Source organism: Haliaeetus leucocephalus, unplaced genomic scaffold (assembly GCF_000737465.1).
Source record: "Haliaeetus leucocephalus isolate CR32 unplaced genomic scaffold, Haliaeetus_leucocephalus-4.0 Scaffold517, whole genome shotgun sequence".
In the NCBI taxonomy this organism is placed as follows: domain Eukaryota; kingdom Metazoa; phylum Chordata; class Aves; order Accipitriformes; family Accipitridae; genus Haliaeetus; species Haliaeetus leucocephalus.
The window spans coordinates 1,604,634-1,619,343 of record NW_010972953.1 but is presented as its reverse complement, the minus strand read 5'-3'; the positions used below and the strand labels follow the sequence as shown (position 1 = coordinate 1,619,343).

The 14,710-nt window shown below is 41.7% G+C and overlaps 1 protein-coding gene across 1 annotated transcript; it reads right to left on the bottom strand.

The window, feature by feature from the left end:
- Positions 1 to 351: 351 nt before the first annotated feature.
- On the bottom strand, positions 352 to 11,274 carry PSMB2 (proteasome (prosome, macropain) subunit, beta type, 2). Its single transcript, XM_010575987.1, has 6 exons — positions 11,105 to 11,274; positions 8,736 to 8,858; positions 8,078 to 8,148; positions 3,067 to 3,229; positions 1,510 to 1,559; positions 352 to 585 (listed from the first exon to the last, which is right to left on the bottom strand). Exons 1-6 carry the CDS (start codon positions 11,193 to 11,195, stop codon positions 478 to 480), a joined length of 606 nt encoding a protein of 201 aa, XP_010574289.1. The 5' UTR covers positions 11,196 to 11,274; the 3' UTR covers positions 352 to 477.
- Between the last annotated feature and the right edge of the window lie 3,436 nt (positions 11,275 to 14,710).

The following is a 14,710-nucleotide window of genomic DNA, read 5'->3' as shown; positions in this document are numbered from 1 at the left end:
AGAGCAGATTAAGCCTTTGAAAACCTGATTATTACTGTTTTATAAAGCAAAAAGTGGTAACATCTTTGGAAAAATAAAGTAGATGCTGTATGTTTAGCATGAAACACTTGCCCAGTGTTTGTTGAGCTTTAATTATGACAGTAGATGACAGCACATTGTCATCTAGAAAATATAGTACCAGTTTTTCCCCACACATACAAAAACTTGTGTATGTGTGTATAAATCTCAGAAGAGGAAAGAAAGATAAGTAACTTGAATGTACATCCATTAACAGTAAATCAAGTTTCACCTTCACCGTTGAACAATTCACTTAAATACTCTCAGGAAAGATCAACGGAATAAAAAGATAAAACTGGCTATATAAATGTCAATCTTTATTCGATCTCCCAGTGCAGTACATGACTTGTGTGCTTCAAATGACTAGAAAAAACCCAGAAGTGAACAAAAAAGATGACTGCTGAAGAAAGATCTCAGGGGTTAGGACATCGCTTTTGCAAGAGGTATATTGTCCACTTCATGGATGCCATCTTTGTCAATGAACCGGGCATTGAAAGAAGTCAGATTTAGGATGAAGCGTTTCTGAAGCTGTTCAACAAAAGACAAAGACAAAAGAGATGAGATTCATTCAAAGCTTAAATAAAAGAGGAGAGCATAATTTAAGGGATATGCTGTTGCACATCAAAATTTCTGTCCTGGTTCTAGTGACCTGAAATATTAGGAACTAGAGTGGTTTTTTCACTGCTCAGGAACCAATCAGTGTGAGTTTGTTCTCTGTTATAAGACCATCCATGTTAGACAAGTCTAAGCTAGAGATGCAAAATGCACAAGCCTGTTAACAAGGAAGACATTCAAGCAGGAAGACTACAGTGGGCTACAACTTAGGGCACAAAGTATATGTATCAAAAAGATACTTCAAACAGAACCTCTTTAGAGTACTTCTTCCTGATGTTCCCCAGATGTTTCTTCCCAGTTACATTCAATTCAATCTCTTAAAGACAAGGATGAAGAATATTTTCCTACAATAAAAGCCTTGGAGTCTGAAAGGTTATGTTTACGCTAAAATTGATCATGAACTTTTAAGGTCAAATCTTTACCTCAGTTAGATATCACTTCACAAGCTGGAAGAGAAGTACACTTAGAAGTACATACTAGTTAAGTGTAATACAAGTAACAGAAGGATGCTTGCATTATGTTCAGAAGAAACATAAAAGGAAAAAGTCAAAGACTGTCTGTATCAATATTATGCTAAGCATGGAAGAAGCAGAAGTACAGAAAAGCAATTAAACTTCAAGTTTACGTTCTGGAGGACATGAACCATGCTAAGACAACGCAAGCGCCCACAAATCCTTTTCCTCAGTAGCTATTCCACATCTGGTCAATGTGCATTTATTACCCCTTCTGGCAAAGACAGCCAAAAAATGCATCAAGAGGAACAGGAAAATATCAGCAAATGAATGCAAACAAACATTCCTTTCTCAAGATCATAAGGGCCCAAGTTTGGCAACTCACCTCCTCTAGACATTTTTTTAGGAGCTCCACAGCTTCCTCACGTGTGATACCTGAAAGAGAAAACATCCACAGATTGATTTAATTAGAGGCCATCTCTCTCAACAGAAACTTTATTAAATTTAAACAACTTTTCAGCTGAGCACCAAAACCTCTCCTTCCCAGCTCACAGAAAACACTTTCCAGATGTACTGAGGACGCCCTGCACCGAAGCACTCACGCTGCAACAAGCCATTGAGAATCGATTTGTTACACTGAATGGGAAGCATGACGGAATTTTGCCTCCCATGGCCAGGGACTGGGCTTTGGAGAAGTCCAGCCGTCTCTCTCTCCTTGAGTTTATTACAGTTTTAAATCAGCTCCATCTGTCCACAGCCGGCTGCAAGTCAGTGACAGTAGGCGGAGATTGGTTTTAGTGCTACGTTCCCTGCTGGGTATTAGTTTTAATAATGGGAAAGGCACGTGTGTGATGCCCCTGGTATTCTCACACATTAGGATAAAATCCAGCACTCTCTAGGGATGACAAGCCATGACAACGTATTGTAGCTCACTATTTTTCTCTTTTCACGAGGAATGGTGAAAGTGGAGCAGTATAATTTTCAAGGGACATGACTGGAAAACAACTAAGCTCTTCTGATCTCACAAAACTTGTTGCTAGAGTTTGTTCCAGACCTGCATCCACTGTTCAAGGCAGAAGTCCCATTGGAATAAAATCATCAGTTTATATCTACATTTCTTGCAGGAGATAGATGAAAAGATTACTAAGCGAATATCTCTGCTATGACATTAAACACACCTTTGCACACAGGAGTAAAGTAGTTTTGTAGCTAAAGCCAAAGATGTCAGATTAACAATATCCCAAGCTTTGTACATTTCCTCATCTGTAAAATGGGGATAGGGCCATGTTTGTTCCTTGGCATTGTAAGAACTGGATTATGATTCTAAAATTAAAACTTTAGACAGGTACAGACATGTACAAGAACTATGATCAACGGCTACCACATGCATAAAACTAAACTAAACCAACCAATCTTCAGCATCACCACTTCAGAGTACTAAAGATAATTTTACCAGAAACATCTTTTCAGTTGTATGTTTTTAATATATCACAAATCCAATCCAAGATATGGAGCAATAGGATCTGGGACTGCCCTCTGAAGATTGATACTCTGGGAAAATGTACGTCATAGCCAACAGACAAGCAAGCAGAAGATAAAGTTATCAAAACGTTATTATTAAAAACAGACTACTAGCAGCTAATGGTCAAGGAAAGTCTAGTCATGTTTTAGAATAAATTGAAACTTCCTTTGCTTACAGTCTGTTATGCTTCAAACAGGAAAACACTTTAAGGAGTTGACTAGTTTCACATTACCATTTCAGCAAAAACAGAAGGCAATCTTTAACAGCTACATTTATTCTAACAAAAAGTTAAATTCAAATCTGTATTATCACAGCAATTGTGCTGGACCATCTGACTCAGCAAATGTCAATCTCTCAGCTTAAGCCTTTAATTTATTAATCGGTAACAGGAGAATTTTCTTCTCCAGAGACTCCACTTACTTGGCTTGTAATAGCGGTCAAGGATGCTGAGGGTAAGGAATGCACCATATCCATGTGCTGCAAAAGGAGCTTTAGCCAGAGCCGCAAGGTAATCCATGTAATAAAGGGCAGGACCGTCGTGGTCATCATAGCCAGCCAGGAGAAGGTTGACATGGTAAGGGGTCTACAAACAGAAACGATGTTTTCATTAAAGCAGCCACACCCAAACCTTTGAATCTTAATTCCCCATGCCACCTACAGAATAGCAACATAGTTGGTTTCACAATTCTTTGCCATAAAATGCTACTAGCAACTACATCAATACTGTCTGCAGGAGATTATGGAACTCAATCTAAAACCAATTAGGTCTTTTGATATGGAATGCATACGCAAATAAAAACATAAAACTCTGACTCTCCTAAAAACTAGTGTGGTTTTTTTTTTAAAGCTTTCATGGCACATTCAAACTTAAGAAAACTTTAATTATGTTTTCACACCAGATGCTTTCATCTCAACATAAAACTTGTGGATTTTTACTGTCAACATGTGAGCACAATGTGAACATTTTGCAATTTATAAGAACTTCTTTGTTAATTTAGCGTGCTCTTTTCTCAGTCACACTACTGTTAACCATAGACTATTTCAGCACATATGAAAGCTTCCATACAGCACAAACAGTTATACAGTGTTACGCTGTCTTGTTAATTGGCAGTTAGATTTTTATGGCACGTACCAAGTTTAATCTTTAATATTAGGCTAACTTGACCAAGTGAATGAAGAAGATCTAAGGAATTGGTTTATTTCTATTCAAAACTGACTACTAAGATACTGCAACTTCATGTTAGCAGGAGCTTGTTTGGTTGGAAACAGTTTTCTTAAACTAGAAATTTAGTCTGCTTTAGCTGCTGTCTTCTCCGATTCTTGTTTATGACTTCAGCAAGAGCCTATCAAATATGACTGAGAAACACCTACATCTTATCCAAAAAGACCATGTAACCACATTAATGTAACCATGCCTTTTTATTGTGCTGTACTTGCATGTTTAGCAATTCCTTAGCCGTTTCCTTCATGTTTTAGGTTTAGTGTGTTCCACCATAATGAATAAAGCAGATGTCTCTATACATCTTCTCCCAAGATGTGTACTTCATAAGATCATGAAACATGCATGCACTGTATTATTTTTAAATGTAGGCTCAGAAGAAAATTTTAGAATTGTATATATTTTTTAAAACAGCTTCCAGTATTTTCATATTTACATAATGTTTCTTATTAAATTAATCATACTAACAGGATATCTCTTAAAATGCTGGAAAGCCTAGATCAACAAAGCAACAAAATAAGATAAAAATGATGATGCAACTAACCATGATTAGAAAGCAAACACAATTTCACCCTAAAGCCAAAACATTATCATAGGAAAAAGTTCATTTTGATACTAAGCACAGTGAATTTGCACTCAAAAAATCATGGGATGCTATATTTTTACTTTCACCAGATAGTAAGAGAGAATAAAGCAGGCTACAGTTATATATCAAACATATCACTGTAAATTGTGTGATTTAATCTTCAAAGCATTCAAGAATATTTGGAAACAAGTTACCATGCAGCTGTATTCGTTTAATTAGTCTGTATTTCATCATTTATTTATTCTGAAACATCACACAAGTTGCTGTTTAAGAGCCATGACACAAGATCACTCAAATTATTGTGTGACTTTGAATTACCAACATTGGCATATGTGAGATACTCAACCATAAATAAATGGTGTTATACAGACTTAAACAAATCTGTAAGCTGTTTTTCAGTTGCAAGTTCTCCTGCTAATGGTCTGAGAGACAACTTCTTAAACTCAAATGTAAATAAAGTGTCCTCCATGCCTTCCTGTTATTCAAGAAAGGCAGGATTTAAACATTAGAAAACATATATAATCTATTTATTACTTCCATGATTACAAATCTGCAGACAGCACCTCTTAGTGCTCTCCTACTGGGATGAACATCTCTATGCTGGGACTGGTATTCCTTGTACATCTCAATCCTCTTGTCCATCCCACAGGCAGCCTTGGCTTTTGTAACTAAATCCCTGCCAACAGTTCTAAACTCTTTAGAAGATTGGTGTGATGGATGTGTGGTGGATGACTGACACTCCAGGATAGATTAGATTTTTATTTTTTTCCAGACATAACCTTCCTATTAGAGGCAGTATTTCTCATCCCAAGTAGCTTTACACTTCATGCTGTTTGATTTAAAATAACTACAGCAATTAAGAGATGTGTGAAATTCTTCAGAATTTACAGCTGAAGAGAACAGTTGTGATAAATAGACTAAACCAACAAGATCAGCAGTGGGAGGCTGGGCGGTGACAAGCAGCGGTGTGACATCTGGCGGAAGCCAAAGTCACAGCAAGGGGGAGAAAGGTGGGCGTGAGGAAGCATCCTGCCAAGTGTGGACAAGGAGAGAGGAACTGGCAGTCTTCCTCTGGACTCAGGCCAGACCCTGTCACCTATAATTAAACATAGCATCACAACAAGAAACTGAACTTCATCACGTTTGGAGGGGCAGACAGTTATTTTTCCTATTCCCCACCACCACAAAACCTCAGTAGTATGTTAAATGTACTAAACCCACAGCAGGTGAATCAAGTGAGATGCTGGAGTAGGTACCAGTGGAAGAGGAACTACAGCACCACTGACCTATGTGAAAGCTAGTTGGCTCCAAAGCAGTTTGTAGGTTTGCCTCAACTGTAACAGATAAATGGAAGCCAACAAAGATTCTTCTCAGACCCTGCTTCAGAGTATAAACCCCAACTTTTTAAAATCGTCATTACACTTGATAACTTTCCACCAAAAGAACAACTTCAAAGCACTGCCTTACAAGACAGCCATCCCCAAGATATCAAGAACTTGGACTACATGAGCCACAAAGTTCGTAAATGAAATCAAACTGGATAACAGAGGGAGGAATCCAGATGATGATTAACAACACAGAACAAACTCTGTTTTGGGCTGGGCCACAACAACAGTACAATGCCTGAAAAATTACTGTTTCAGTGTTAGCCACTCCGCTTCACATACCTTCTAGCCTTCCATAACAAACAGCTTCACACAGCGAGTGGCAATAGAGCAACAAACTACCTTCTCCCCCACCAAACTTTTTACTTCTAAGCTATTTTCCTGCTCCTAACAGGAGGCAGTGGCATGTTTTACCTTTTCATTTTTTATTTTTATCATCCACATAATTAAATTAGTAGCCTCCAGGAATCCTATATGCAATTTAAATAGATACAGAGAGCTACAGTTAATCCTTCTGGTATCCCACAAATTATGATGAAAATGTAACAAAATTCAGGGGGAAAAAGATTCTGATGGCAAAGTTTGTATCATCAAATTCTAGATCCCACAAACAAATCAGTAAGTGCTATGTTTAAAGAAAAAGAGTTCTCCCTACAGTATAGAGATCACTGTAGTGTGACAGTAGTGTCAGAGTGCACCACTTGCTCAAGGGCATTGCCATCTGCAACAGCACAACATTTTGTCTCCGGTAAATAAACACATCTGCCTTTGCCAGTGTCCTCCCCACTGTGCTCCCCATCTGGAGCAGGTGAGCTGGAAGACAGGCATGGGCTCAGGAAGGAGGGGAGACATAGGGAGGATCAGGCCTCAAGGGACATGGCACAGAGGAAGACACTAGTGCCACATCAGTGCCACATCCTGCTGGCCAAGTTTACCAAAAAGCCTGTTAAATTACTCCTGTTAGAGGTACTTTAAATCGTATGTAAGAAATAGCTGCTTCTGCCTAAGAGGGCCGGACATTCAGTGTCAGCCTCACCTATACCATCTGTGCAGTTCAGATGCCCTTGAGACAAGCCACCAGCACCAGGCAGCCAACAGCCATCTGGGCCAAGAAGCTTTACTCCTTCACATCAACCTCAAAAACTGCACAGAGTTCCACAAAACACACACAGGCCTTTCAAATCACATCTGAGCAAAAGCTAAAGCAAGCAGCATCACTGCCAACCATCATCTACCAACCATGCTTAATCCATGTAGTAGGCTGAAGTCATTTAAACCAGAAGAGCAGTGTTTCATGTATAAGACTGAGGCAGGACCTTGCACCGCATTCTACTCACTTGCTCTAACTTTAGTAACTTGACAACTTGCTATCTTCAGCTGTCATCCATGTTAGAAATGAGAACAATGATCTCAGGTTGTTCCTGCAGATGAGTTCTTGAAGACTGGTCTGGGCCTCACTCCACACATGTATAATTCTCAACAACAGAGCTCTGATGTTAATACTGGCCTTTATTTGCTACTGTAAAACAACATTTCAGACCTGTGCAGTATACTGTTAGAACAGCAACATAATTTATCCCATGCCCTAGCCCTGACAGTTGTTCAACTTCATTCTCAACATCCTATTTCTTCTTGTTTTCTTTCATATAGAACGTTGAGAAGAATGCTAATGAAATGCTTCCTAACCTTGAATCTTTGAAAGTCCGTTTGCCCCTTCATAACATCTTTTCATACTTTGAAAAAATTACCATAACAAAAATCAGTAATTGTAGTTTAGTAACTTGAAAATACAGCTCCAACTTGGATTTGATATTTACTGAAAGCCTCATGTTGCTGTTTACAAAAGGGACTTTTTTTGCTAAGTACATCAAACAGCTTTGCTCTATTAAATCATTTTCCAAGAAGATTAAACGGATTCAGAGCATTTGCATGAAAACTGACAACCTTATCTCGATGTTAAAGAGGCTTAATTCACTTAGCTGTCTGCAGTGCTTGTGACAAAATGTTTATTGGGCCCAAGGCTGGAATTTTAAGACTATAGTTGTATCAGTTATTGATAAGTGATGTGATAAGTTTTTTTTAAATAAGCAAATCAAGTTATACTTTAATAAAACATTCTTTCAGCAAAGTGAATTAATCACTAAAAGACAGAAGCTGCCACCTTCTTCATCAGACTCCATCACTTGAAAATGGAAATTTTCCCCTTTAAGCCTTTGCCAAAATCTTTCACCTATTACTCACTCGACTCCGAAGGTAGTCAGCTAGGTTTCGTCGCGTAAAGTTTGCAGCTGCAGTAGGAGACAATTCATAACCTGGAGAAGAAATGTGTGTATTTGATAACAGCACAAATCCATATTCACATTTCACTTCCTGACTTCCCATTTCTATTTTGAAATAACAAGATATTCTTTAGTGACAAAATGTTATGCCATTTGTCTAATTCCAGTTTATTCTAAAAGCTACAAGCATAAACAGGGCCCTCAACATCCGGGTACCTCATATCTGTATAGACCATTAAAATATATAGCTTCAAGAAATTAAAATATTATGGCACATAGCCTGAATTTTTCAGTCCAGTATATCAGGAAAACTGGTAACAGTTGTCATGCAATGGGCATATTAAGAGAAATATTTTACTAACAAGCCCACTACTGTGTCATTTATATTACAAATAGGTTAGCTAGGCTTTGGATAAACCTCTTGGTTTATACCATATAATCCAATCTCCGTTTCTTCATCCTACCTTCATTGCCCCTTCGCTTGACACTAAAAATGCAGAAATCCTTAAAGCTAGAGAAGCTTTGAGAAAAGCACTTTCCACCAACATTGAACTGTGAACTATACCTATCATTAACTCTGCTTCCAAACCCTCAGTGAGTAACTGTTCTCCTTCACTCACCATTTCTCATTTTGTAGAGCTGAACATTTTTCTGGATGTATTCTGCAAATTGTACAGTGTCTCCAGCCTCCCCAACACACAGGAGTAAGATCTTTTCACTCATCTTAAACATTTTGTCATGGTCTAGGCAAAGAAAAATAACATTAAGAGCCATAGTCACAAGAATGAATAAATTATTTTGCCAATATCAGAACGCATCATGATTTCTTTCAGAAGCAAGAAAGAGACTTGGATAACTACATTATGACCTGGAGCACTACTGAAAAAGCCTTCCTGAGCAAACCCTAACATTCAGGTTCTCACAGCTGGTGGCAGAGTACACAAGACCTGTTAAACACATCACCAAGAGAAACAAAGCTGAAATGCACAAAGTGCTTCCTTCAGGAAGGGAGGCATTTCAGAAATACATGGTCTTTCTTACATCAAAAGACTAAAAGTTCACACAGAATATTGCATTCAGACAATGTTTAACATTTTATGTGGTGCCTCTTGGGTTCAGGAATAAGAATTTTGCTCAGTGACCATTCTACTTTATCTAAACATGCTGCATCAGAAGCAAATCCTTTAGTATAAAGCTGAAATATCAACACATTGAGCAAAAGCAATCTTAGGAAATCCAGAACCAAATTCCTTGTCAAATGGTCCCCTCTTCCTGATATCCACCACTATCTGAAAAAATTAGCAATTTAGGCAAGTGAGACTTCTTCAAAAACAGGTTTTTACTTGTCATTATTTTTTGTCAAAAAAAAAAGAAACATTTAAGTATTGACTATAAATTATAAAACATCCCACTGACATGCACAGAAATTAACCGTAAGCTATGCTTACTCATAACTGCAGTTTAAAAAACTTGTCTGTGTGTATTTGAGGGAATCCAAGTTGTCATGATGACCACACTGAAAACAATTCTGTGCTCATTCTAACATCGCAGTCTCATCTAATTAGAGCAGACTGGCACTCAGATATACAAGACAGAAAAATTCAAGTAGCTAGTGATGTGAAAGGAAGACCACTTCTCCATACTGAAGGTAGGTCTACAGAACAACACTAGACCTCCACCTCTGAACTTCACTTTCAGTTTACTAAATGCTGCTGAATAATCTCTGCTGCAAGACAGGTATGAACTGTCACAATCCTCTAATACAATTTCAAGAGTTATTACATTACCCAGCAGCTGCACAGAAGCTGCATGTCTTGAGAGTTCAGGGAAGGCCACTGACACTGATCAGCCCTTACAATCTATTTACAAATTAAAGCAATTACTAGTAAATGCCAACATTCTAAACAAATACCTGAAATTTGTGGGGTTCCCCCCCCAACACAAGTAAGTGCTATGTTCTAAGTATATCTTCCTTAAAGTTTGTGAATAAACCTACTTGGAACCAACTTTAACTTACAAAATGTTGTTCAAAGTCATTATATTTGTATTTTGTATGTGCCGCCACCTTTCACAGCCATCTTTCTAACACTACTCCAATTGACTTTTACAGACCTGAAGTGAAATATGTCAGGTAGAAGCACTGCTAGCTATAGAGCAGTCATGATTTTATGGGGTATTTATCAATACTACAATCTACAACTTAAAAAAACCAAACTTCTAAACCATGGTATTTAGATTTAAAAGATCACTACACCTTGTAAGCAAGCTTCAGTCTAGGTTAGTATAACAGTAGGCAGAAAAATTAATTTTAGAGAATTTCAAGGGCATGATAATCCCCCAGATGTTTTACCACATAAAAAAAGCAAAAAAAGTTACAGTTTGGCTCATACGCCTTGTGCTATGAATTTCACTGACGCTTTTACTTCCAATAGTTCCCTTCTTCCACGAATTACACTTTACCAGTGAATTAGACACAACCAAGCATTTAATCCCACCCATCATTATCCCCGTGCTGGTTTTTTAACACATCCATATTGCGGTTTGGGTTAACAAGTCAACGCTTACCTGAACCGGTAAGTTAACAAGACAACCCAAGACAGTACAGTCATGTTGGCTCAGGCTTGGAAACTTCACTCTGAGCAACCGGCCCTTTGAGACCTCGGCTCACTCCGAGTGACAGAGACCAGCCAGCAGCCCCTGCAACGAACAGAACCTACACCGAAACATCCCCCCACACCTGCCGATTTTAACAGGTTTTCCTCAGCCGCAGTCAGAGCCAGAGCCTCAGCGCAGCCCAACCCCGCACAGGGAGCTCACCCCTGCTCGCTTGGCTCATGACTGGAGCCCAAGGGCACCCTGCCCGCCCAGGGCCGCTCCGCCTCGGCCGAGGCTCCCCGCCGGGCCTGCCCCGGGGAGGGCAGAACTAACGGGCCCCCTCAACCCGGAGCAGCGGCGGGGCCGCTCTCGCCGCGCGGGCCTCGCCTCTCACCGTGCTTCATCTGGACAATGCTGGAGGCCGCCACCGTGTCGGCGGCCACCAGGACGTAGTCGGGGCCCTGGATGCCGATGAGGTACTCCATGGCCGGCCGCGCTCCGCCGTCCCCTCAGGCCGCGCCGTGACACAGCGAACCGCCGCCGCCGCCGCCCCCTCCTCCTCCTTCTCACCGGGTCGACGCGCAAGCGCCGGCGCGCAGCGATGCCGCCACCGCTCGCGAGAGCCGTCGCCGGCGGCGGGAAGGGGGGGGTCACGTGACGCGGGGCGGAGGCGGCAGCGCGAGCTGCCCGGGCCGGCCTGAGGCGATGGGGATGGAGGGGCGGGTGGTGTTCCCCCCCCCCGGTTTTATAGCCGCCTTCACCAGTTACAGGGCTGGCCCTAACGGCACCTGGAAGGGGTACGGGTCTGTCAGCGTCCCGCGGGCTCCTCAGGGAGCCCGGCGGCCCGGGAACGGAGCTCTGGGTTGGGGCGGGGGGGGGAGTGCTGATCGGCCGGTGTGCTCCCACAGAGCTCTGCCCTCGGCCGGCACGCTCTGTGGGGACAGGGGTGATCCTAAGCTGTGGGGACGTTGTGGTTTTAAGGCAAACCTGGCTTTCCTGTCAGGCAGATTGTCCTCGGTTTTTGGTTTGGGACAAAAATCCTGGGAGTCTGGGTGTTTGGCGCCATTCCCGGCCAAAGCATACCGTGTTTGCTATTAAAGAGCACAGTTCCGTGGCAGAGTTCTCAGTGCAGAAGATGGAGTGGTGATAATCGCACGTCCTGCTTCTGCCCTGCGCTCTCTGGAATAAAATCGAGCCAGCCTGGCGGTCTCAGCCAGAGCAAATGGCTGGCTGCTTGCTGCCAGCAGTCTGTGGAGGTCCAAGAGGAAAGAAAACCACTCTAAACCTTCCTTGTATGGCAACTGTTCTTGGGCACAAACTCTTCTGGAAATAAATGACTGGCAGTCCTGCAGCCTCTGATCTATGTAGTCAAAGGGAACTGAACTGTAAAGAGACAGTGAAATCCTTCCAGGAGCGATGGAGTGATTTATTTGCTGCCCATCTTTCTGTGTCAGGAATAGCCAGCAGTACCAGCTGCGTGCGGAGCCGAACTCCGAGCGGTTTGCAGCAACAGCCTGCCGGTCCGCAGCCGGTAACTACAAGTGCGTGCTCAAACCCTCCCGAGTCCCTCCTGCCGCCCTGACCACTCCAAGCAGAATCCCCCCACAGTCAAAGGGACGAGCCCTGGCTTGACTCACCTATTGAGCCAATAAAGGATTTTTTTTTTTTCTGTCCATGCCAGCCACCAAGGGAGAACTGAGCCGCAAACGTGCCTGCGGATTTTTCTATCAGTTGATGGCTTCAGAGCTCCATGAGCTCAGGTAGAGAGCTTGGATGGTATCTCTGTTTCGTCACCTGCCTAGACATGGGTTCTGACAGATGGTGATCAGCAAATGCTGTTCCCTGCTATTCCCTTCTTTGCCCCCCCCCCCCAATCTTCTTAAATTTCTCAGGGCAAAAAATGTCTTAGGTGGCTGTGCAGCACCCAGAAGCTTCCAGGTGTGGCTGTAATGTAGATAATTAATAACAAGAGAAACAAAACAAGTGCTCTAATTGCCTGGACATTGTCTAACTGCAGGCGCCATCCTGACGAGCAGAGTAACTCCAACTGGCACTTGGTTTATTGATTAGGCTCTGCCCCTGCCCGAGCCCCATCTAATAGGTTCACTAAGTGCAGCTCCACAAAGACCCAGCCCCACGCTAATGAAAGGGGCCACCGAAGCATTAAAGCCCCACGGCAGTTGCCGTGAAGGAGGCAGCCCCAGGAAATAAAACTCTGGATGCTACAGCACGTGGCAAACGCCCAACTGCACCTATACCAAAAAAGTCACTGTGTAATTATGAGAACTGGGCATAACCTTTGTGTGGTTTAAAAAATACTAAACATGCCAAAAAGCAACAGCAAATTGTCTTCAGGAAACAGTATAAATGAGTGTAAGCAGCAAATTCACCATTTTGACTGTTTTCCAATTGCCTGTAGCTAGACTTGTTAAATTGAGTGCTGCGTGCATAAATCAAAACAGGATGTTTTCTTTTACCTAACAATGGCCAAGCTCTGTGCCAGTGCTTTAGTATTTTTTATGTGGATCCAATCTGAAGTTTTAAATACATTTTTCCTATAGATCTCCGTACGTATTGCACATGCATGTACAGCCCGCCAGTCTAACTTAGTTATTTTTTGAGACCTTTTTAAGAGAAGGTTAACGAAAAATCAACAACTACCATCCTTGTTGATTTTTATTGGGCCCTAGGGTACAATTAAATGTTAAGGTTGTTATTGAATTTTCTTGACAGATTGAATTTCCCTGTTTAGGAAGCATGCGTGCATCCAGTACACACCTACCTCTCTTCCTGGGGTGAAGCCACTTCTGACATTACTGCATCAATATAAGAAGGACAGCAGGACATCTCTGCCTAGCAGAAATCGGGGAATATTTTCCACCATGAAAGTGAATTTGTCCAGGCTGAGCTATGTCTTAAAATTGAACGTGCCTTTGCCTATTTTATTTTCAAGACAGATATTGCAGTTATGTGTATTTATACATGTGTGTGTTACACAACCTTGGTGGGTGTTATTCCAAGAACAAAAGCTGTGAATAGCACAGAAATGCTAAGCAGCCTACATAAAACTCTTATATGCACTGAGACACCTGATATACAATACACGGTTTCTGATACTGAGATCCTGTACCCAATATACAGAGATATCCAAAGACTCTGAGGTGCTCAGAGTATCTTTTCTCTCTTGCTCCAGGTAAGTTATGGAGCTGAAGCATCCCAGTATGAAGCAGGAATGGGAGCACAGAGAGTGAGAGGCTGTGACAGAGAGAGGAGCTCGCCCTTCCATCCTCCCATCACAGCTTCTGGCAAGTAAAGTGTGCTTTAGCTGGAAATGTGATATCTTCTTAAAAAGGAAGGTCGATTCTGTAAGGAACCCTGAAATTGAAAAAAAAAAAGGATCACCCACAAAGGAGGAAGCAGCTTGAGTTTATTATGTAACTTGCCATAATTCCCTGGACAGCTTTACGCCAACAAATCGGTGTAAAGATACATACAACGAAGGAAACTCAGCAAGGACAGACTGGTTGAGAAAGGGGAAAATGGGAGGGCTGAGACATAGATAGAAAAGCTGTCAAGGATGAATAGCTGTCATGTTTTCTACACAAAGGCAGGCAAGTAGTTAGTCATGTGGGAAAACCTATAAAACAATGAAAGTTAGTAAAAAGAGTCCTCAGCGCAGCCCAGAGAGTCAGCTCTGCACTGAATATAAATCCGCTGAGCCCTGTTGCAGCCACTGGAGCTGTTCAGGGTGACACCAGCTGTGGATCTGGCCTGGGCAGTAATTGCTCATCTCCAGTGACGCGGGCTGACCAGTACTTCTTAATTTAAGATGATATTTATAGAGGAAAACATCGCAGTCTCTTTACTAGGTGCTGATTGCTCCAGCAGAGAGCCCAGAGCTGAGCAGAAAATACGGAGAAGTCATTGCATCAACAGTTGGAAAACAAGTGTCTGTGAAAACATAAGCTGGCTTTGCAAATCTTTCAGCATTTCTTTTTCC

What these genes read in the sequence shown, in the direction of transcription:
- PSMB2 (XM_010575987.1), bottom strand. Translation starts at nt 11,195, where the DNA reads ATGGAGTACCTCATCGGCATCCAGGGCCCCGACTACGTCCTGGTGGCC. An exon ending in CATTGTCCAGATGAAGCACG is followed by an intron (nt 8,859 to 11,104) that starts GTGAGAGGCGAG and finishes TTCTTTGCCTAG; the next exon opens with ACCATGACAAAATGTTTAAG. An exon ending in TGACCGCTATTACAAGCCAA is followed by an intron (nt 1,560 to 3,066) that starts GTAAGTGGAGTC and finishes TTTCTCTTTCAG; the next exon opens with GTATCACACGTGAGGAAGCT.